Source organism: Ipomoea nil, unplaced genomic scaffold, assembly GCF_001879475.1.
Source record: "Ipomoea nil cultivar Tokyo-kokei standard unplaced genomic scaffold, Asagao_1.1 scaffold0642, whole genome shotgun sequence".
In the NCBI taxonomy this organism is placed as follows: domain Eukaryota; kingdom Viridiplantae; phylum Streptophyta; class Magnoliopsida; order Solanales; family Convolvulaceae; genus Ipomoea; species Ipomoea nil.
Window position 1 is genome coordinate 335286 of NW_017617070.1, and position 19582 is coordinate 354867.

The 19582-nt window shown below is 36.4% G+C and overlaps 2 protein-coding genes across 9 annotated transcripts; one reads left to right on the forward strand and one right to left on the reverse strand.

Moving 5' to 3' along the window:
* Positions 1-2872: 2872 nt before the first annotated feature.
* LOC109174385 (protein FAR1-RELATED SEQUENCE 5-like) lies at positions 2873-4621 on the reverse strand. The gene is made up of 3 exons (XM_019323624.1): positions 3840-4621; positions 3082-3529; positions 2873-2992 (listed from the first exon to the last, which is right to left on the reverse strand). Exons 1-3 carry the CDS (start codon positions 4619-4621, stop codon positions 2873-2875), a joined length of 1350 nt encoding a protein of 449 aa, XP_019179169.1.
* Positions 4622-9152: 4531 nt separating this feature from the next.
* On the forward strand, positions 9153-17908 carry LOC109174650 (formin-like protein 5). 8 transcript variants are annotated; one of them, XR_002053133.1, is made up of 18 exons: positions 9153-9805; positions 10468-11168; positions 11976-12197; positions 12275-13638; positions 13732-13858; positions 14409-14480; positions 14650-14748; positions 14857-14898; positions 15170-15250; positions 15337-15387; positions 15468-15549; positions 15795-15889; positions 16078-16149; positions 16247-16363; positions 16698-16766; positions 16844-16910; positions 17011-17282; positions 17360-17908. XR_002053133.1 is itself a non-coding variant. In XM_019323925.1 (18 exons), the coding sequence occupies exons 1-18, from the start codon at positions 9733-9735 to the stop codon at positions 17178-17180; spliced, it is 3474 nt and encodes a 1157-aa protein (XP_019179470.1). In that variant the 5' UTR covers positions 9153-9732; the 3' UTR covers positions 17181-17908. The 8 variants fall into 8 exon arrangements, 7 of the variants coding, with proteins under 7 accessions (XP_019179470.1, XP_019179473.1, XP_019179471.1 ...); XM_019323925.1 differs by having other exon boundaries at positions 12275-13241; positions 13272-13638; positions 17011-17908; XM_019323928.1 differs by having other exon boundaries at positions 12275-12715; positions 12791-13638; positions 17011-17908.
* Positions 17909-19582: the final 1674 nt, after the last annotated feature.

The window sequence follows — 19582 nt, forward strand, 5'->3', positions numbered from 1 at the left end:
AATGGGAATCTGTTAAAGTTGAATGGTCATTCAATCCTTAAAAAAACGCACCCATTAATTTTTTTTTTTTTTGTTTATTGGGTATAAGTCAGTGAGTGTATAATCTCATGCACACTAAAAATGATAGATACGCATAATAAAGTGTTAACATGCGCATATTAATGAATAATAAATTGACGCATATTCGTTTAAAAATCCCCCCACGCAAATTCAAATATTAATATACGCATTTTAAATTATATTTGCTGCACATGTTAAGTTATACATACACTCACACGCATGTTAAGTGTAAATGTAACGCATATTAGAGCAATAAGGTCCGATAGACATGTACATGGCATTGGAAATAAGTGACAAGTCAATTTCGATGTCAGCAATTTTTATATTTCCTATAATGGGAATCTTCTAAAGTTGACTGGTCATTCAATACGTAAAAAAACGCACCCATTGATTTTTTTTTTTTATCGGGTCTAAGTCAGTGAGTATACAATCTCATGCACATTAAGAATGAAAGACGCGCATAATAACGTGTTGACGTGCGCATTTTAGTGAATAAATTGAAGCATATTATTTAAAGATTAAGAATACCCCATCGCACATTGTCATATTAATAGACGCATTTTAAATTATTTTGCTCCATATATTAATTTATACATACATACGCATTCTAACAATGGAAAGGGATTTAAAAATGGAAGAAAAATATTTCAATAATAATAGAAAACGGATTCTTCAATGGTTGCATTTTATTAGGCGTCGAATAAGCAATTCATATTTATCTCAACCGCTAAAAAAACGCACTCATTCACGTACATTAAAATCGTAACTAACGCACACTAAAGTAGAAACGCACGCACCCTGTACGTTAATTGTGAACGTCAATTTATTTTTAAGTTCACTAAACGGTTAACATTGAATTTCTCCAATCGGTGAATTTTACCAAGTTATTCGCCTATAAAAGTGGAGTATCACCTTACCATACAACATACATATTGAAACGGTGTCATTTTAGTTTTACAGACCATCATTCATTCTTCGTCATTTTCTTCACATTCATTATGATGTTTACCCATCCTCATCATACTCGCCCTCCTTCTACTTGTTTGTCAATGTAGTTGATTACAATAACAACACATTCTAAACATCCCATGGATCAAATACTATACCTCAACCCTGGAAGTTTATACGAGGATGTAAAGGAACTATTAGCGGAGCCGACCTCATTTGAGTAGAGCACATGTTATCATTGTTTTCATCTAAAGCAGCACATTTTAAGCCTGAAAAGATCTTCTTCTGTGGATCTAAATGCTAACTGATTTGGATATTCAATTTAGAGATCAACTTTGTCTGTAAGTTGAATATAATATGTGGGGCAGTCCAATACATCTGGATCAGTTAGATTTTAGATTCATAGAAGTCGATCTTTTCAGGTTTATAATGTGTTGTTTTAGCCCAGACATGCGACAGGATCCTCTACTCCATTTGGAGATATATCTTTTGGTACCTTAATGCGGGCTTAACCAAAAGGAATATCTCCAAAAGGTATAGACGGATCCTGTCGTTTGCCTGGTTTTTTTTTTTTTTTTTTTTTTGGTTATTAAAAATAAGCTCTCATGTCCGCTTCATTATTATTACTGTTGTTGTTATTATTAATATTATAGTTGTAGTAGTAGCAGTAGCAGTTCAAAGTGTAAATTATTTCAATGTAAATAATAAATCTTTCTGCATTTTATTCATTTTTTTCTTTTGGGTTGTTTTTGATAATGGTTAAATAAACTAGCAAATCCGAGTACTATTAGACTACAATCAATGGACGTTATGTAATTTGGGATCTTAATAGTTTCGTGTTACATGATAATTTAATAGAAAAATTCAAGCACATTAAGACTTTTTTTCAAGGAAATATAAGATATAAAAAAACGCAGATTAAGACCAAATTCTACACATATTACTATGTCCGGAAAAAAACATCAAGACTCACGTATTTTCTAATGCACATTATGTTACTGTATTGCGCTTGTTAAGTTTTTTTGTATTTGCCACGGACTATAGTTTTAATACATAATGCAACGCACATTTTGTTGTCGTATTACGCATCGTGAGCGTACGTATTGCATTTTAAATATATTCTTTTTTTCTTGATGTTTGTTTTTAATTTTCAGGAATTGTTGTTTAATATTTTTCATATAATTAAATTAATGGATGAGCCCATTGGTGAAATGGTAAAAGTCTTTGATCATATTGATTTTACTTAGGATCGAACCCCCTTAAAGACTTTATTTTTTTTTATTATATTTTATTTCTTTTTTGTTTAATAAAATATAATAAACGCATCTTAAAGTGATATTTCGCGCACTTTAATTGGTTTCCCGACGCACTTTAAACTTTTGGCTTTTAAAAATCTATTATTTCGATGCAATTTAATTAAATGTATATTTACACGCATATTGTTCTTGTAATTCGCGCATGTAACAGAGCAAAGCAAAGCACATTAAGTCTTTTATACCAATCCGTCTTTACGTAATATTCAAAGATATTTTATATCAGAACTTTAAGGCATTTGTAGTTGGGGAAACAGATAACATTGAATGGTCATTCAATGCTTTAAAAAACGCACCCATTAAACGAAATCTTAAAAAATCTAATGTGTCTGTAAATCACGCAACATTGAAATCTCAAATCAGTGCATGGGACCAAGTTATTCGCCTATAAATTAGAAAGAACAAAACACAATTGAGCATCAGGTTATTGAAATGGCTATCTCTCACGTTTCTGCACGTACAGAAGAACCATGTCCTTTTCATTTTCCTCGCCCTCTAGCTTGTAGTGATTGTAACTAACTACAAAAACAACACGTTCTAAACCTAAAACATCATTCGTCAATTTCAGCTGCAAGCTCATCATGCTGCAACCAAACATCATCCAAGGCTAAGAGTTGAGCATTGTGGCAGGCTGGCAGCGTGTTGGATGCTGCCGGAACCAAAAGAGATGTCTTCAAAGTACTAGAAGAAATAAATATGTGCAATCGATTATGTATGTGCCATTTTATCTGCAAATTATTTCATAATCAAACAAACGCACTTTAAGTTTTGCAATCCAATGGTTTCTAGCCTCAAACATAGTTGTAAACCAATTGTGTTCGACTAAGTTGTACTTTTCCATGAGCTCTCTCCACTGTTTCTCAAAATCAGGAGGTTCTAAAGATGACGTCCAAACGATTGAGTTCAATTTGTTCTTAAACTCCTCATTCTTGTTCAACGTAGGACCCACCTTTTCCCCAACTTTACACATAATGTGCCACATGCAATAACGATGCCTGGCTTGCTTGAAAACTCTTGGAATCGCAACTTTCATAGCTGGATCTTGATCAGTGACAATTATTCTTGGTTCCATACCCATTGCCTTTTTAAATTTTTCAAAGAGCCAAACATAAGACTCAATGTATTCTTTCAACAATAGTCCAGCGCCAAATGTTATACATTTTTTATGGTTATCAACTCCGGCGAAGGGTGTAAAAACCAGATCGTACCTACAAGACAAAAACCGTCATCACAGTATACAGGTGTCAAACTGGCGCACTTAGAGCATTAGAGTGACGCACATTAAGTCTTAAAATCGCAAACATATGTACTTGAAGTCTAATTCTGGATGTTCCGCATTAATATGCGCGACATTAGTGTTTAAGATGCGTGGTATAAAGCGACAATGTGCGCTTATTTATATTACAATTATTTTCAAGTAAACAGTGAACATGTATAAATCTTAACGTGGCTCAACATACCAGGCAATGCTTCATGTGAATTAATTAAACGTACGCAAGAATGTGAATAGAATAATACCTGTTGGTTGAATATGTGGCATCAAAAGAGACAACATCTCCAAATGCAACAAAATTCTTTTTTGACATTGGATCTGCCCAAAATAGTCTACTCATCTGCTCATCTTCATCAACTTCGTAGTCAAAAGCAAATGCAGGGCACATCTCTTGTTTTTTAATAAGATTATGCACGAGTATTTGTGCATCAGCACCCAATATGTATGCTCTGAGATCCCTTCTGATATTTTTAAAGTCAACTGCGGTTGCCCCAACTTCAGAGTAATCCCCCACAATCTGACTGTATAAACCGTGTGATTTTGATGTTCCAATATTTTCTTTAGCACAATCTAGTATAAACTTCTGATGAACACTGGAGATGTTTCTATTTCCCTTTAGGAACTGCCTTGCAAGAACCGAAAACATGCTGTGATTATGTTTTTCAATAAATGTCGCAACCTGGTACCCAGCTACTCCAATGTACTTAAAAATAATCCTAGCTCTGCAACCAGTTCTGTTTGAAACCCTCCGCCGCTTTGGACGCGAAGGACCTTCCCCCGCATCTGCATTTGATTTTGAGTGACAATGTTGAGCACCCGTATTCTTAAATCCCTCTCTATTGCAAACGATTTGCTTTAGAGTTTTCGTCCCGTCGCGTGCTCTAACGAGGGAACTAGACCTCGTGTCAAACCCGACTTTGGCAGCATAATTGTTGTAGAATTCAATACCAGCATCCAATGTTTTAAAAATCATGTCAACTGCTGGTTTGATTTCATCTTCACAGTGCGGAGTCCAATACTGTGTCATTCCAGGAGATATGGTCAATGTATAACAATTGCTGCTGCTGCTGGGACTCAAACTGGGGTTGTTCAGAGATTGCAAGTCACTGGGAACTGTAACATATAAGCATGAAGTTATTATTGCGTTGTTGTAAGCCTCTACGTGCGTAGTGTGAATGCTTAATATGCGTTAAAGTAATCAGATCATTGTCAATATGTCAGGTTTATAAAATACAAGAGCATGTGCGGCAAGTGAGCACTTAACGTGCGCCAGGGTAATAGTTAACGTGCGTATGTTGAGCAGTTAACATGCCTAAGTGTTTTTTAAAACTTATGGTCATTAGTTAACGTGCGTCAGTGAGTCCATTAACATTAACATGCGTTTGGAAAGCACTGAACGTGAGTATGGTCTTGACACCAGATTTTATTGCGCACAGATGCATATTATGTGTTCGATGAATTGCTTAAATGCGAATTTGGTTAGGCGATGGGGTGGTTGATGTCGGTTTCAGGAGCTTCCAATACAGTACTTGAAGCCGTGGTTCCTTAATCCAGAATATCCATGATCCAACTGCTTGGCAAGGTCAATTCAATTTTGTCAAATCATTTTTTTTATTGTTAATTCAATTTTTAAAAATGATGGCTTTTGAATGACTTCAGTGCATCTTTTTTGGGTTACTGGCTCTGTTTTGTTGTTCTGAATTTATTTTGCCCGATACTGACCAGGTTCCTGCTCAATCAGCTAGTCAGCAAACCGCAGAGGATATGACATTATTGGCTTAGGATACCTTTAGTTGGGGGGTTTTTTTTTTAATCAAATTTGTGTGTGTATATTTGTTATTGTTTTCATTTTTATTTTTAAGAGTTATTTTCAACAGTAGGTGTAGTCACTAGGGCCATGATTGATGAGATTGTCACATAGGGTAGACACCATTTATCATCTGTTTCCTAAGAGCTGTTCTGTGTGGATCTTTTTGCAGCCATGGATGATTGTAGTGTGCACTGCTCCTGAATTTCATTTCTCATGGTTTTGGTGTGGGACGGTTAAACCTTGATTTTTCATAATTCTAACTTTGATATGTTATAGTAGAGTTTCCTTTGGAAATCTCTTTGAGGAGAAGGGTTATAGTACACCCTTTTGGCTCCTCAAATTTTTCATTTTTGTTCTTTTGTAGTGGCAGAAGTTGATAAGCCCCACCCAACTTTTCTAAACGAATATTAATGATTTTATGTAGACCTCAGCTTTTGCCCTTTGAAATCTTAAGTATCATCCTGAAATCGATACTTTATTTTCCTACAAATAAGAACACTTGTGAACTTCTCGGCATATTCTCTTGAATCCAGTAGCCTTAAATCCCAAAAGCATCATTAGCTCTGCTATACTATGAGTTTCAGACTTTATGAATTATCACATTGCATATCCCATTAGGTTCATTTGCCTGTCTGTTTCAGACTCGCGTCATATATATATTCTCTTCAGTTCTTACTTCTGTTTAGGTTATGTTCTGCAGTGCGCTATGGGTTTTGAGTATTTGCTCAGGTACTTGCATATGGGAGTGGTAATTTCTGGGTGCAGGTTTGGTGTTCAGCTTGTGCATCTGGATGGTTTTTTTTTTTTCTTTTATGTGTGTGCGCTTTGGATTTTGGGTTTGTGTTTAGGTTCTTGCTATCAGTTTTATGATGCCGTGCAGTTGAATTCTTTATGTTATGGTGTTTTTTTTTTTTTTTTTTTTTTTTTTTTTTTTTTTTTTTTTTGCTTCTGTGCATTAATTTTTCCATTCCCAGGTGACGTTGCTGTTGAGTCGGTAGTTGCCGTAGATGTGGTGGCACCTTTGCCACAGACCGATGCAATTGAATCACCCCATCAGTCCGCAAAACCAGCCCCTAATTCGGATGGCTCAGATGATGAGCCCAATGCAGTTGATGAGGCACTATTCCCCCCTAAAGATTCACATTATGCCCCCAATGCAGTTGTATGTGCATAGAGGGTAATCGGTTGGTGCGTAGTACTATTTCTGTTTGAATGTATGTTCTGGTATGTCCATAAAGGGACATTAGTAGGTGAATCATGCTTACTTGGTGGGTAGGGCACGATGATGGGGTTATAACGTTATTGGCTTTGTTTTTTATTCGAAACGTGTTTTTCTTTCAGTGAGTATCCCTTTTGGACAGTTTTTAAATTAATTTGCATTTTTAATTATGCGGTGTGCATAGTTGTAGGTAGGTGAATGCAGTATACTGTAAACAAGTTTTAGATGCCTCAGTATATGTATGTAGTGCTGAATAATAGGTGATTGTATTCAGTGCGTACTAGTGTGGTGGCGTGTGCATCTTTATCTAAAAACAAGGGTGTTGTTGCAACAGTGGTTATATGTATTATTTGTTTCCCGGGGGTCGTGATCTAAGTTTGTAGAGGTCCGTGCGTTTACGAATTATGGCATGTGCGTAGTTACATTGTTGTATAATATGTTGCGTGTGCGCATTCGTGTTCTGGTATGTGAATGGGTAATGCACCTGCCACATAAATATGATTTAACATTATTTAAAGTTGTTAACAAAATTCATGTGATTGCACACGTTTAAAAGCAACCACGCTCAGACCTCTATTCTATTAACAGAAGCACACAAACAACCAACAACTACCATTTTTTTCCTAGTCTGTGTCGTTTCACACTGTCAAACATCTGTACCACATGCACACATACACATCCCATTACATTTAGGTTGTCCAACCAAATAACCCCCCCCCCCCCCCTCCCCCCCCCCCCCAAAAAAAAAAAAAAAAAAAAAAAAAAAAAAAACCAATAACCTCAACATATGCACACGCTATGCACATACTCATGTTCGTATACGCACCCGCTAGCAAGACGCACTAGACTCAACTACCATTTTTTCCCAGTCTGTGCCGTTTCACACTTTTAAACATCTGTACCACACACACACACATCCCATTACATTTAGGTTATCCAACCAAACAAACCAAAAAAAAAACAATATCCTCAACATATGCACATGCTAAGCACATACTCATGTTCATATACGCACCCGCCAGCAAGAAACTCTAGACTCAACTACTAATTTTTTCCAAGTGTTTGTCGTTTCACACTTTCAAATATCTGTAACACACACACACACACACACGCATCCCATTACATTTAGGTCATCCAACCAAACAAACCCAAAGAAAAAATAAAACACATGAATATCCTCAACATATGCACACGCTATGCACATACTCATGTTCGTATACGCACCAGCCAGCAAAACTAGCTTTTCACCCCAGTGCCTTCTTCACGCAATTTTTATAAGCAACAGAGGTTATAGAATAATTTTAAATATCAATAATTTCAATTCATAATTTCAATTCATAATCTCCCTAATATAATGTTGAAGATTCCAATTCAATTATATCCATAATTAAACAAATAACTACAATTACTATTTAATCCTTTTGATTTCAATCTATCCTTAATTACTTTAAGAATCTCTTATAATCTCAACCATTCATGAAAAATGAATGAATGTTTATCATGAGATCTCATTATCTCATGTATCATAGGGGTTGCACCGGATTCGAAGCCTATATATATATATATATATATATATATATATATATATATATATATATATATATATATATATATATATATATATAATAAAGTTCAAATGCAGCGGGGTCTTCCCGTGCGGCGGAATTCCAGAATACACCAACAGTGTTAACAATATGCACCAACAGTGTAAGAAAAATACACCACAATGAAATGCAATAAAACATCACAAAATACACAACAGACGCAAAAAAATACACCACAATGAAATGCAATAAAACATCACAAAATACACAACAGACGCAAAAAAATACACCATATAACTCACCACCCCCAATGGTGTATTTCCGAACAGTGTATGGTGTTTTTGCTCACACCTAATGGTGTGTGTTTGGTGATGCGGGGCTCTGTTTACTCTGTTTTTTGTGGTGTATTTTCCTAACGTTGATGGTGCATATTTGTTGAACTATTGGTGATGTCGCACCGTAAGAGATCGCCGCACCGTAAGAGATCGCCAAACCATGCAGCAATACACTCCGATCAGATTTCGATCGTCAAAAAATCGTTGGAAATCAAATTCATGGGCTATCCGATGCATAACCACTACTTCGATACTGACAGGTTTAGAACCCAACCAGAGCTTATTGCTACATGGTTTGGCGCTCCTAAATGAGGAGGAAGGAGAAAACTTGTAAAATTACAACTTTATTTCCACTTTTGACAGTCAAATTGACAAAGGACTAAATTGGGTAAAAATTGTATAGTTGAGGACTTAATTGGGTAAGAATGATAGTCGAAGACCAAATTGGTAATTACGACATAGTCGAGAGACTATTTTGGGTATTAACTCTTAATTAAATTACAAAAGTAGTATTAAAAAAAGTCCAGAGTAGCAGGGTAAAACTCTAGTTTGAGGGATGAAAATAGAATCACTCATTCAATAATTAATGTGATGATTTCAAATTCTAATATTCCACTTCCAAAGGAAAAGGAAAAGGAAAAAAAAAAAAGTGGGAGCATATGGGGATTGTCTTTGCAACGTGTTCATCATTTCCTTGGGGCAAGATGGAAGAAGATGATGAGACAACCGAACAAGTGGACGCCATTTTTATGGAGTCTCCAACCTCTACATTTCTACGCACTGCTATGCCTTCATCATTATATCTATATATATAAAAGCATCATGTAATCATAAACCAGAAGACAAATCTTTACAAGTTGTTTCCATTTACGGAAAAAATTAAAATTTATCTTTTCAAACAACAAAATCTATAACCCTTATATACCTATCCAACCCCTACGCAGAAACACCCATTTCAATCCTCCCGTGGTTCTTCGCATTTAAATCCATGAATGCTTATGCCAAAGTGAATCTTTCTTGGAGACCCGGCGAAAGCCCACATTTTTCTTGTGGATTTTGGGAAGAAATTTCCGGACACGTATATGCATGAAGATTTCTCGTACGTATTGCATTGTTAATATTCCTATTTCATGAGGTGGAATTGGGCTTGAGAAAGAGATGTGGGTTGTTTCCGAGCACTTTTAGGGGGTTTCTGTAGGTGATCTTGCAGGATCTTAATTAGTCGGAAAAATGTCGCTACTTCGCAAGTTTTTCTATAAGAAGCCACCTGAAGGGCTTCTGGAAATATCTGAGAGGGTATTTGGTATGTTTCCTTTCTCCAATTCTGTTTAAGCTTCAATTCTTTATGGTTAAATGTTTTTATTTTGATTTTTGCATTTGGATTTATATTTATATTTGGCCTTTTAAAGCAATTGATTGATGTTCTTTCATATGTTGGCTATTTAGTCTAATAAAGTTTTGTGGGTAAAGGGGTTTTTGTTTGTTGTTTTAAATCTTTAGCCTGCCTCTTTGAAGTAATTGGCATTCTTTTATATATTTAAATGTTATTGTTAGGGTACTTAGTTTGAATGCTTGATATGATTGCTTAATATGAATGCTTCTCCATGTCCACCATCAAAATCAATTGTAATCTTTCTACATTTATAAAGCCGGTGCCTTAGGGTGTTGAATGTTTCTTTGGAATATCTTTAATTCTTCCCCCAAAAAGGTTGAATCCCTAACCCAGGACCCCCAAACCCATAGTCCGACAAAATATTTGGGAGGATGTAAATTACGACGACAGTGGCTCAATAGACAGGGTCGTGTAACTTTGAGTGTAATCCCCACACTGCTACTGCCGAGTTTCTGAATATAATACATTTAATTGTTCATACAAATGGATAATATTTATTGTTGTTATGTGATTGGAATATGTAGAGTGTGTGAATTGAAGCTGATGCTTTGCTGTTACTTTTAACTATGCAGTCTTCGATTGCTGCTTTTCAACTGATATGGTTAAAGAAACTGAGTACAAATCCTACATGGGTGGCGTTGTGGGTAAACTGTGTGATCATTTCCCCGATGCCTCAATCATGGTGTTTAATTTTAAGGAGGGTGATAACCAAAGCCCATTGGAGACCATACTGAATGATTATGAGATGACTGTGGTCAACTATCCTCGACAGTATGAAAACTGCCCTGTACTCACGATGGAGATGATTCATCATTTTGTAAAGTCAACTGAAAGCTGGCTTTCAATTGGTACGACCAATATGCTTTTAATGCATTGTGAGCATGGTGGATGGCCATTGCTGTCCTTCATGCTAGCTGCATTCTTGATATACAGGAAGCAGTTCAACGGAGAACAGAAAACCTTAGACATGATGTACAAGCAAGGACCTCGTGAGCTTCTTCACTTAATGACACCCCTAAATCCATTGCCTTCGCAATTGAGGTATCTACAGTATGTTTCAAGAAAGAAGGTGGAACCTCAGTGGCCACCAGCTGATAAGGCACTTACTCTAGATTGTGTTATCCTAAGACTTATTCCTAATATTGACGGTAAAGGAGGATGCCGTCCAATATTCAGAATATATGGTCAAGATCCCTTCAAGCCTGCAAATAGGACATCTAAACTGCTCTTCTCTACAGGCAAAAACAGCAAAAGTTTGAAGCACCGTAAGCAGGTGATTTAATTGTCTCTTTGCTAGTTTGTTTAGTCTTCTTTTTTTTTAATAAAAAAAAAAGTAAACTTTTCACTAATATGAGAGCATGCATTTACCCTATATTTATTTCTGGTATTTCTGAGTTCCACAAAAACTACCATATATACTTACTCGTTTGGTTCGCGGAAAATATTTTAAGGGAAGTGGAATTGGGATTCCATGGAAAAACAATTACTAGGAAAATGAATTTCATTGTTTGGTTGGTGGAAAAAGAATTACTGGGAATACTAATTCTATTGTTTGGTTAGATTTGGAATTGTAAGGAATAATGGGTATAAAGACCTATATGCCCCCTACAAATTAATAAGAGTAATATAATTAAAAAAGAAAGTAAGGGTAAAATAGGCATTCCATCTCAACTTTTCTTCCCATCTTCCATGGAAAACAAAATCCTTGGTCCAACCAAGGATTTTGTTTTCCTCAAATTTGAGGAATTCATTTTCCAATGGAAAATGAATTCCATGAACCAAACACAAGAAAACAACATTTTCTTCTACTTTAAGGAAAATGTTTTCCATTTTCCATGAACCAAACATCCCTAATGTATGGTGGACTTATCACAAATTCACAACTGTGATTGCATAGAACATTATGTGGACGAATCAAATTTAGCAATTTTACATATTGTAAATTTATATTCAAGAAAAGTGCTTTTTATGCATATTACATTTTGTGTATGGGTTACTTGTTAAAGACAAATATGATCTCCTATAATCATTTGCTTCAGTTTCTGATGTATTCTTTTGGGAAATGTCATATGTCCTACAGTCTGCCTGTGAGCTTGTTAAAATCGATATTGATTGTCACGTATTGGGCGATGTTGTGCTTGAGTGTATCACCCTGGATGATGATCTTGAACGTGAACAAATGATGTTTCGTGTCATGTTCAACACTTCGTTTATTAGATCAAATGTTTTGATGCTTAATCGAGATGAAATTGACATCCTCTGGAATGTCAAGGATCAATTCCCCAAGGACTTCAGAGCAGAGGTATTTCATCTGTCCTAATTTTTATGCTGTAGCTTTTTGTTTGTGATAGTTAACATTTCCCTTTTGCTTAAGTGAAGATTCTGTTCTCGGAGATGGATTCGAGTGCTTCCAACCCTAAAGCACGTGCATTGCCTAGTCCTGAAGAGAAAGGTCTCCCTGTTGAAGCATTTGATAAATGTAAGGAATTGTTTAGTGATGTGGATTGGCCAGAATCAAGGGATGAGAATCAAAAGTCAACCAGAGCCACTAATACTGTACAAGAAAAGTCGGAAACTTCTAAGGAGAAGCCTGTGAAGACCTCTGATCAAATTCTCAAAAATGAAAAAATGGGGACTGAGAACAACATCACTGAAAAGGTTAAAGGCAATATAGGTGGACCATCAGAGGCAAATCATGAAAGAGTCACCAAGAAACCAGATTCAACGCAACTGGGCAATGATAGCAGAGAAGTAGAGCAAACTACGTCGTCTTCAAACTTAACATCTCAAGGTTCAGCACCTCCACCAGCAACCCCACATGTATCCTCTGTTCATTCTGCCTCAATTGTTCGATCTCGTCCCATTAGAAATTCAGCTTCCCTAAATGCTTCTCAGTCAGAGTCTCTGTCATGTTCAGGGTCAGGCACTAACCCTCCACCACCTCCTCCATGCTCAGAATCAAGTTCAAGTCCACAACAACCCCCTCCATGCTTAGAATCAAAGTCAACTCCACTGGCACCTCCAAGTGTAAATTCAATGCCAACCCCTCCACCACCTCCAGGAGTAGAATCAACGCCAATCCCACCGCCACCTGCAAATGCCAGCCCTCCGCCACCACCTGCTCCATCCTCGGGGTCAGCATCGGCCCCTCCTCCACCACCTCCATCTTCAGATATGGGTTCCAATGATAACGCTATGTCTTCAGCTCCAGCTGCAGCACCAACTCGTCCTCCACCCTTGGGTTGCTTATCAAGGTCCCCTGCTGTCTCTATGCAATCTAATTCTTCTTCTAAAGGAAGTATCCCTCCTCCTCCTGGTGCTGTAGGAAATATCCCTCCTCCTCCTGGTGCTGTCGGAAATATCCCTCCTCCTCCTGGTGCTGTAGGAAATATCCCTCCTCCTCCTGGTGCTAAAAGTATCCCTCCTCCTCCTGGGGCTGCCGGAAATATCCCTCCTCCTCCTGGGGCTGCAGGAAATATTCCTCCTCCTCCTGGTGGTAAAGGAAGTATCCCTCCTCCTCCTGGTGGTAAAGGAGGTATCCCTCCTCCTCCTGGTGCTGCTGCTGCTCAAGGAGGTAACCCTCCTCCTCCTCCTGGTGCCAAGGGAAAATTGCCAGCCAAAAGTGTCAGGTCATCGCCTCAAACCAAAAGGACACCCTTGAAACCATACCACTGGTTGAAATTAACAAGGGTTACTCAAGGAAGCCTATGGGCTGAAACACAGAAACCTGAGGAAGCTGCCCAGTACTGACAACATTTCTCTGTTTCCTTTTTTCCTTCTCTTGTCCTCTCCTCTAAAAATTAACCCATTCACTTGCTTTATCTTGTCTCTGCCAGAGCTCCTGAATTCAACATGTCTGAACTTGAGGTTCTCTTCTCAGCAACTGTCCCAGATGCAGGTCGCAGAAATGGAGGTGGAAAATCAGGTCAAGCTGCAGGAGCTAAGTCTGAAAAAGTGCATTTAGTAAGTAACCAAGAAGTCTTAACCTTCTATTTCCAAGTGCTTCTGTGTATGTATTTTTCTATGAGCAGTTACTTATTATATAGAGATTCTCTATTCATTCATTGTGGATTCTGATGTCAGATTTCTTTTCATTGTTATTTACAAAGTTTGACATACACCTGAAGCTTCATTTGGGAACTATCTTGCATTAGGATATCAAGATTACTTGTGCTGCTTGAGCACAGATAATTAGATGCACAACCATATAAAGAAATGATGTATCCCGTGTCTGTAATCTCCTAAATAACTCATCTGGAATTCCAAAAATCATATCTTTACTTTAAACGTTTTAGTTAAGTAAAATAAGAATTTTATATTGATCTTTGTCTTTGCTTTGGAGGTCAGCAATATTTGGAATTGCTCTGTGGATTATATCTTATTATCTGAAGGGAATACGTTATATTGTAATTCAGGCTTTTACCATATACGTATTGTTTGTAAAAAGAAAATAAATTTTGTAAAGCAGCTAACCTTTATTGATATCTGACCACATTTGCACTGTTTCATGCAGATTGACCTCAGAAGGGCATATAATTGTGAGATTATGCTTACAAAAGTTAAGATTCCTTTGCCAGATTTAATGGTCAGCTTCCTAAGAATTGACTATATATTATTCATTTAACTTACCTGTCTTTCTGTTTTTTCAGTTAGGGACATGCTAAAGTTATACAGAGTATATCTGTTGTCTATGACTCTATGATCCTGCATAGATACTCTAAGAGTTAATTTCTCCATCTGCTGTTTGCCAACAGAGTTCAGTTCTAGCTCTGGATGATTCTGCATTGGACATTGACCAGGTTGAGAATCTTATAAAATTTTGTCCTACAAAGGAAGAAATGGAACTTCTAAAGGTCTAAGTTTATTTTCAATTTACTCCCCCTATTAGTATCATGCTGTTACTTTCAATACAAGCGGTGCTATTAGAGTTGATCATCTCATTCTTGTACTTCCATTTCCAGAATTTCAAGGGAGAGAAGGAAAACCTTGGAAAATGCGAACAGGCAAGTGGTGTTTGACTTTTGTTTTCTTTATCCTTTTTCTCCACTGCCTGTTTGACAATAAAACTCATAACTCAACATATTGCTCCTTTTGAATTTGTTACCTTATATTGTCTTATTCTTTTTTGGGAACTTCTGAAACGCCATTTTGGGTTGGGAAATGGAATTGTCAAACATAGAATAGTCAGTTATAATATTCTGTAACTGATAATCCTGAAAGGCAAATTGTTTATTGATAGAGGCAGGTACTTAACATCGAAACTATTTGTGACAGTTTTTCCTAGAGCTGATGAAAGTTCCCCGAGTAGAATCCAAGCTAAGAGTTTTCTCATTTAAAATACAATTCTGCTGCCAGGTTGGAAGAAACTATGGTTACTAAATGTTTTCTTTTCGTTTTCAGTTTCCATTTTCTGGATTTGCTAATCAAATTTTGTTTTCCAGGTTTCTGAGTTAACACATAATTTGAATATTGTGAACTCTGCATCAGAAGAGGTAGGCTATTATGTCTTTCTGAATCCTCCTATTGCTTGTGTAAGAAACTCCCTCCCAGTTCTTGCTTCTTCTTTTATCAGGTCAGAGGTTCTATCAAGTTGAGAAGAATCATGCAAACCATTCTTTCACTGGGTAATGCTTTGAATCAGGGAACTGCAAGGGGTGAGTCAAGATTAACCGATTTATATGCACCACGTATCCAGAATTCATAAAAGCTCACCACGTTGTTCCTTTGCTATCACTAGTCAACTGGTTCATTCTGCAATTTGTTTTGTATCGACACACTTTTGATCCAAATAATCTATTGCTACTACGGAGTATTATTAATATTGCCAGTATCTTTGCTCTGCAAGTTAATTTGCTCCTTGCATTGGTTAGTAACGATGATCTATGGTTTTCTGCCTCAGGTTCTGCTGTTGGATTCCGGTTGGATAGTCTTCTGAAACTTACTGACACGCGCTCCCGTAACAACAAGATGAATCTTATGCACTATCTTTGTAAGGTATGGATAATTTATCTTTCAGCAAGTTGACACATTTCCTGCAAGATAGTTAATAGCATGTAAATGAGATGCTAATTAAGAAAAAAAATTTATATTTTATTTATGGCCCATAGGCATACTTGTTCCGTAATCTCTTGTTGTTCAAATTTGAAATTTCAATACTTATTTACCCATTTAACTACTTCTAGGTTCTTGCTGAAAGGCTCCCAGAACTATTGACTTTTTACCAAGACCTTGCACATTTAGAGGCTGCAACAAAGGCACACAATTTTTTGTTTTGAGTACTTTTGACAACCTTAACCAACTTAACATTTTTGCTTCACTAAGTTAGTGTGGTCAAATGATTCTGCTATTCAGATACAATTAAAGATTTTGGCTGAGGAAATGCAAGCAATCAGCAAGGGGCTGGAGAAAGTTGTACAGGAATTGGCTGCCTCAGAAAATGATGGTCCCGTGTCAGATTATTTCTGCAAGGTATGCTCTGGGCTTGTGTTATTAAGATGATATTTGTCCTCATTTATCTAGATAATAATCGAGCATCAATAATTATGTTTCAACCTTGGTCAACATTACAACTCTTAAAGCAAGAAGTTTGACTCTTTCTTGTTTCATTTAAATACAATTGAAAGAATTCTACTAAGAGAGCACTAAAGGGACATTTTATGCTTTGATTGGTTGGTATTTAATGAAATATGCTGTTATATATAAGATACAACCATACAATTCAGTGTTCATAAGATAGTGTTCCTTAAGTATGTTTTTCTCCACCAACATCCATTTTTACTTATCGGTGTGCTCAAATGTGCAGAGCTTAAAGATGTTTCTGAAGTATGCTGAAAAGGATGTGAAATCCGTGTCGTCTTTATACTCCGAAGTGGTAATGTCATTGATGACTATTGTCTTGGAATTATTTTGCTTTGATTGTTTACTAGATTTTTTTTTATGTGTTGATAGGGAAGAAACTGTGATGCTTTGCCGACCTATTTTGGGGAAGATCCTGCTCGGTGCCCATTTGAACAAGGTACTCCAATCTTGTCATCATTGTTCGTCACAAAATACTAGGGTTTAGAACAATAACGTATAGGAATCACGATTTTGATGATAATTCCGTTCCCCTGCAGCTGTGGCAACTTTGCTCAATTTTACGAGGATGTTTAGAAAAGCTCACGAGGAGAACGTGAAGCAAGCAGAATTTGAGAGGAAGAAGGCCCTAAAAGAAGCAGAACTCGAGAAACAAGCAGCTGCAGCTGCAGCACAAGCAAATACTGCTGCCGCTGCAGTGGGTTCCTAGGAAACGAGAAGATACAAGTGCTTCAGATGATCCAGAACAGTTCCACATGCTAGTCTTCTCGTAAAAAACCTAGTTCTTACCCAGATTCAGCACGTGCTTCAGGTACTTCTCTCGTTTACTCTCAATAATCCCGCTTCCAAATGGATAACCTTTTGCCCCTCATCATGCCCACAAAACAGGATTTCTTTGGCGAAAGAAATATTCATCCACGTGGTTGCTGCCAAGGACACCAAGCAGTAACCGAGAACGATGGAATATTTGACATATAAAGACCATATCTTGATTCAAAACTTGCCAAACCCATGCCTAGTTTGCTGATAATTGATTGCTGCATCTATGGAGGGATCGACCGCCGTTTTAGTTGGTCATTTAATTGGAGGAAACAGTAGGGTTCATTGTAAATATATCCATCCACAATGTAGATTGTAGGTTTGTAAATAATCCAAGCATTACTTGTGTAAATACTAATCAGTGTAAGAGCATGCAAATGTTAGTCCACATGTGAAGAAGCATTGTACCCCTGTGGCAATAGGAGTGTAGAAAGCAGCAAATAGTTATTGGGTACATCATGGTGTAATATTCAGATGATAGATTATAAAAGTATGCAATACAATAATGTCAAAGTTTCACTTTGAACATTATTGTATTATCATCTGAAAAATAAATAAACATTGGCATAGCGCTGAAATTTTGGCCATGTATGTAATGTAATAATGTAAATATGTAATATGTATGAAGCCTAAATTTATTGATAATAATAACATATATTAGTTTTAGGTACTTCACTCTCTCACTTGTTTGGATTGTTCATAGCTAAGCAATTATAAATATGTTATCCCTACCAAAAAAAAAAAAAAAAAAAAGAATAAAAAAATTATAAATATGTTATAATTTGTCTTCTTTGAGTAGAGATGACAATGTGAGTTAGGCTCACATGGGCTAACCTAGTCTAAATATTATTATGTCTAGACTAGACCAGTGTTGAGCGACCTTACATATAAGGGCTAGGTCAGGCTATCCCACCAGTGTCTTTTTTTTTTTTTTTTTTTTTTTGTCCTAACCTAGCCCTTATATTCCTAACCTAGCTCGGGGAGTTATGTCGTTATTAGTTATTCTTTTAGTTGGAATATAATTGGAACCATATATTGATTGTTTAATATGCTCAACTAATAGTGGAGAATTATATCTTTAGTTGGTCAAATCAATGAGTACGTATATCATTAATTTCGCTGAAGAATATCTTAATCAGTGGGAGTGATCATTTAGAAAAGGATCGATCATTAAGATACTCCACTAAAGAATTTGGATTTAATTGGCTTCATACATCTCAAATTGGATTATTTGTCAAACAAATAAGTCCAAAAGATTCCACAAGCATTAATCTTGTATTTGTTTATATAAATTCATATTGGTTGTGCAACATATTTATGAAAATGTTGTAACAATATTAAGGAGTTTATTATAACAAAGCATTTAACTTGTGGTGCACTGTTATTTAATAAATTCTTTAGCATTTAATAGAGTCTTTAGTTTCTCCAAAATTGATCCTGGGCCATTTTGGTTTGTAGGACTCAAAAACAATTTTACGAAACATAAAAGTAAAACTCATAATGTTCAGTTCATTTTGAAGTGGACATTGAGATTAATTGGGAGGTTAATGGTGTATGTTTAACATTCCAAATTTATGGACTTAGAGTTTTGGTTTGTTGTCTAAGTTATTGGAATGCTTCTATGACTAAACTATCTTTTGGCCATTTTGATGAGTAGGAGTAACAGACGTGTCAACTCCGAGCTCTTAGCCGTTAGAGGTAGTGCTTAAGTTAAATTATAAACAAGTCATGGAATATAGTTAGCATTATGCTAACATTAAGAGATCTCTACTTAAGGTTTTGTCTTTGATCCATTCTGCTAACATTAAGATCCATTCTTAGAGATCATACAGTGTACTCTTTTGTACAATTTGGATGGTTTTCTCTCTTAAGTTGCGCATATATATTTTATTTTGAGAAACATCCCTTAAGGTACCAAGAATAAACGTTGGGTTTGTTCATAAAGGATTCAAGTTGGGGAATCAGAATGCATGTGATCATAGAAGATGTTACTCACTTTTTCAGTAGAGGACATATTACTATGATTCTTGTGTTTTGTCTTTGATGAGAGTTTGCTAGTACTTGCACCAAGTGGGAGACTATAAGATTTTCCGTATAATATATATTATATATTATATATTATAGGCCTTAATTATGTAGTGCAAGTGGATTAGGCTCATTAAGTACTTGGTTGGACTGGACATTAGATTTAAGTCTGTAGTCCACCAATATGTCTATATAAAGCCTGTATTTATGTGTAACACCCCACTTTTCTTAAACTTCTTTAACAGAGTTAACCTTGAAAGATATGCT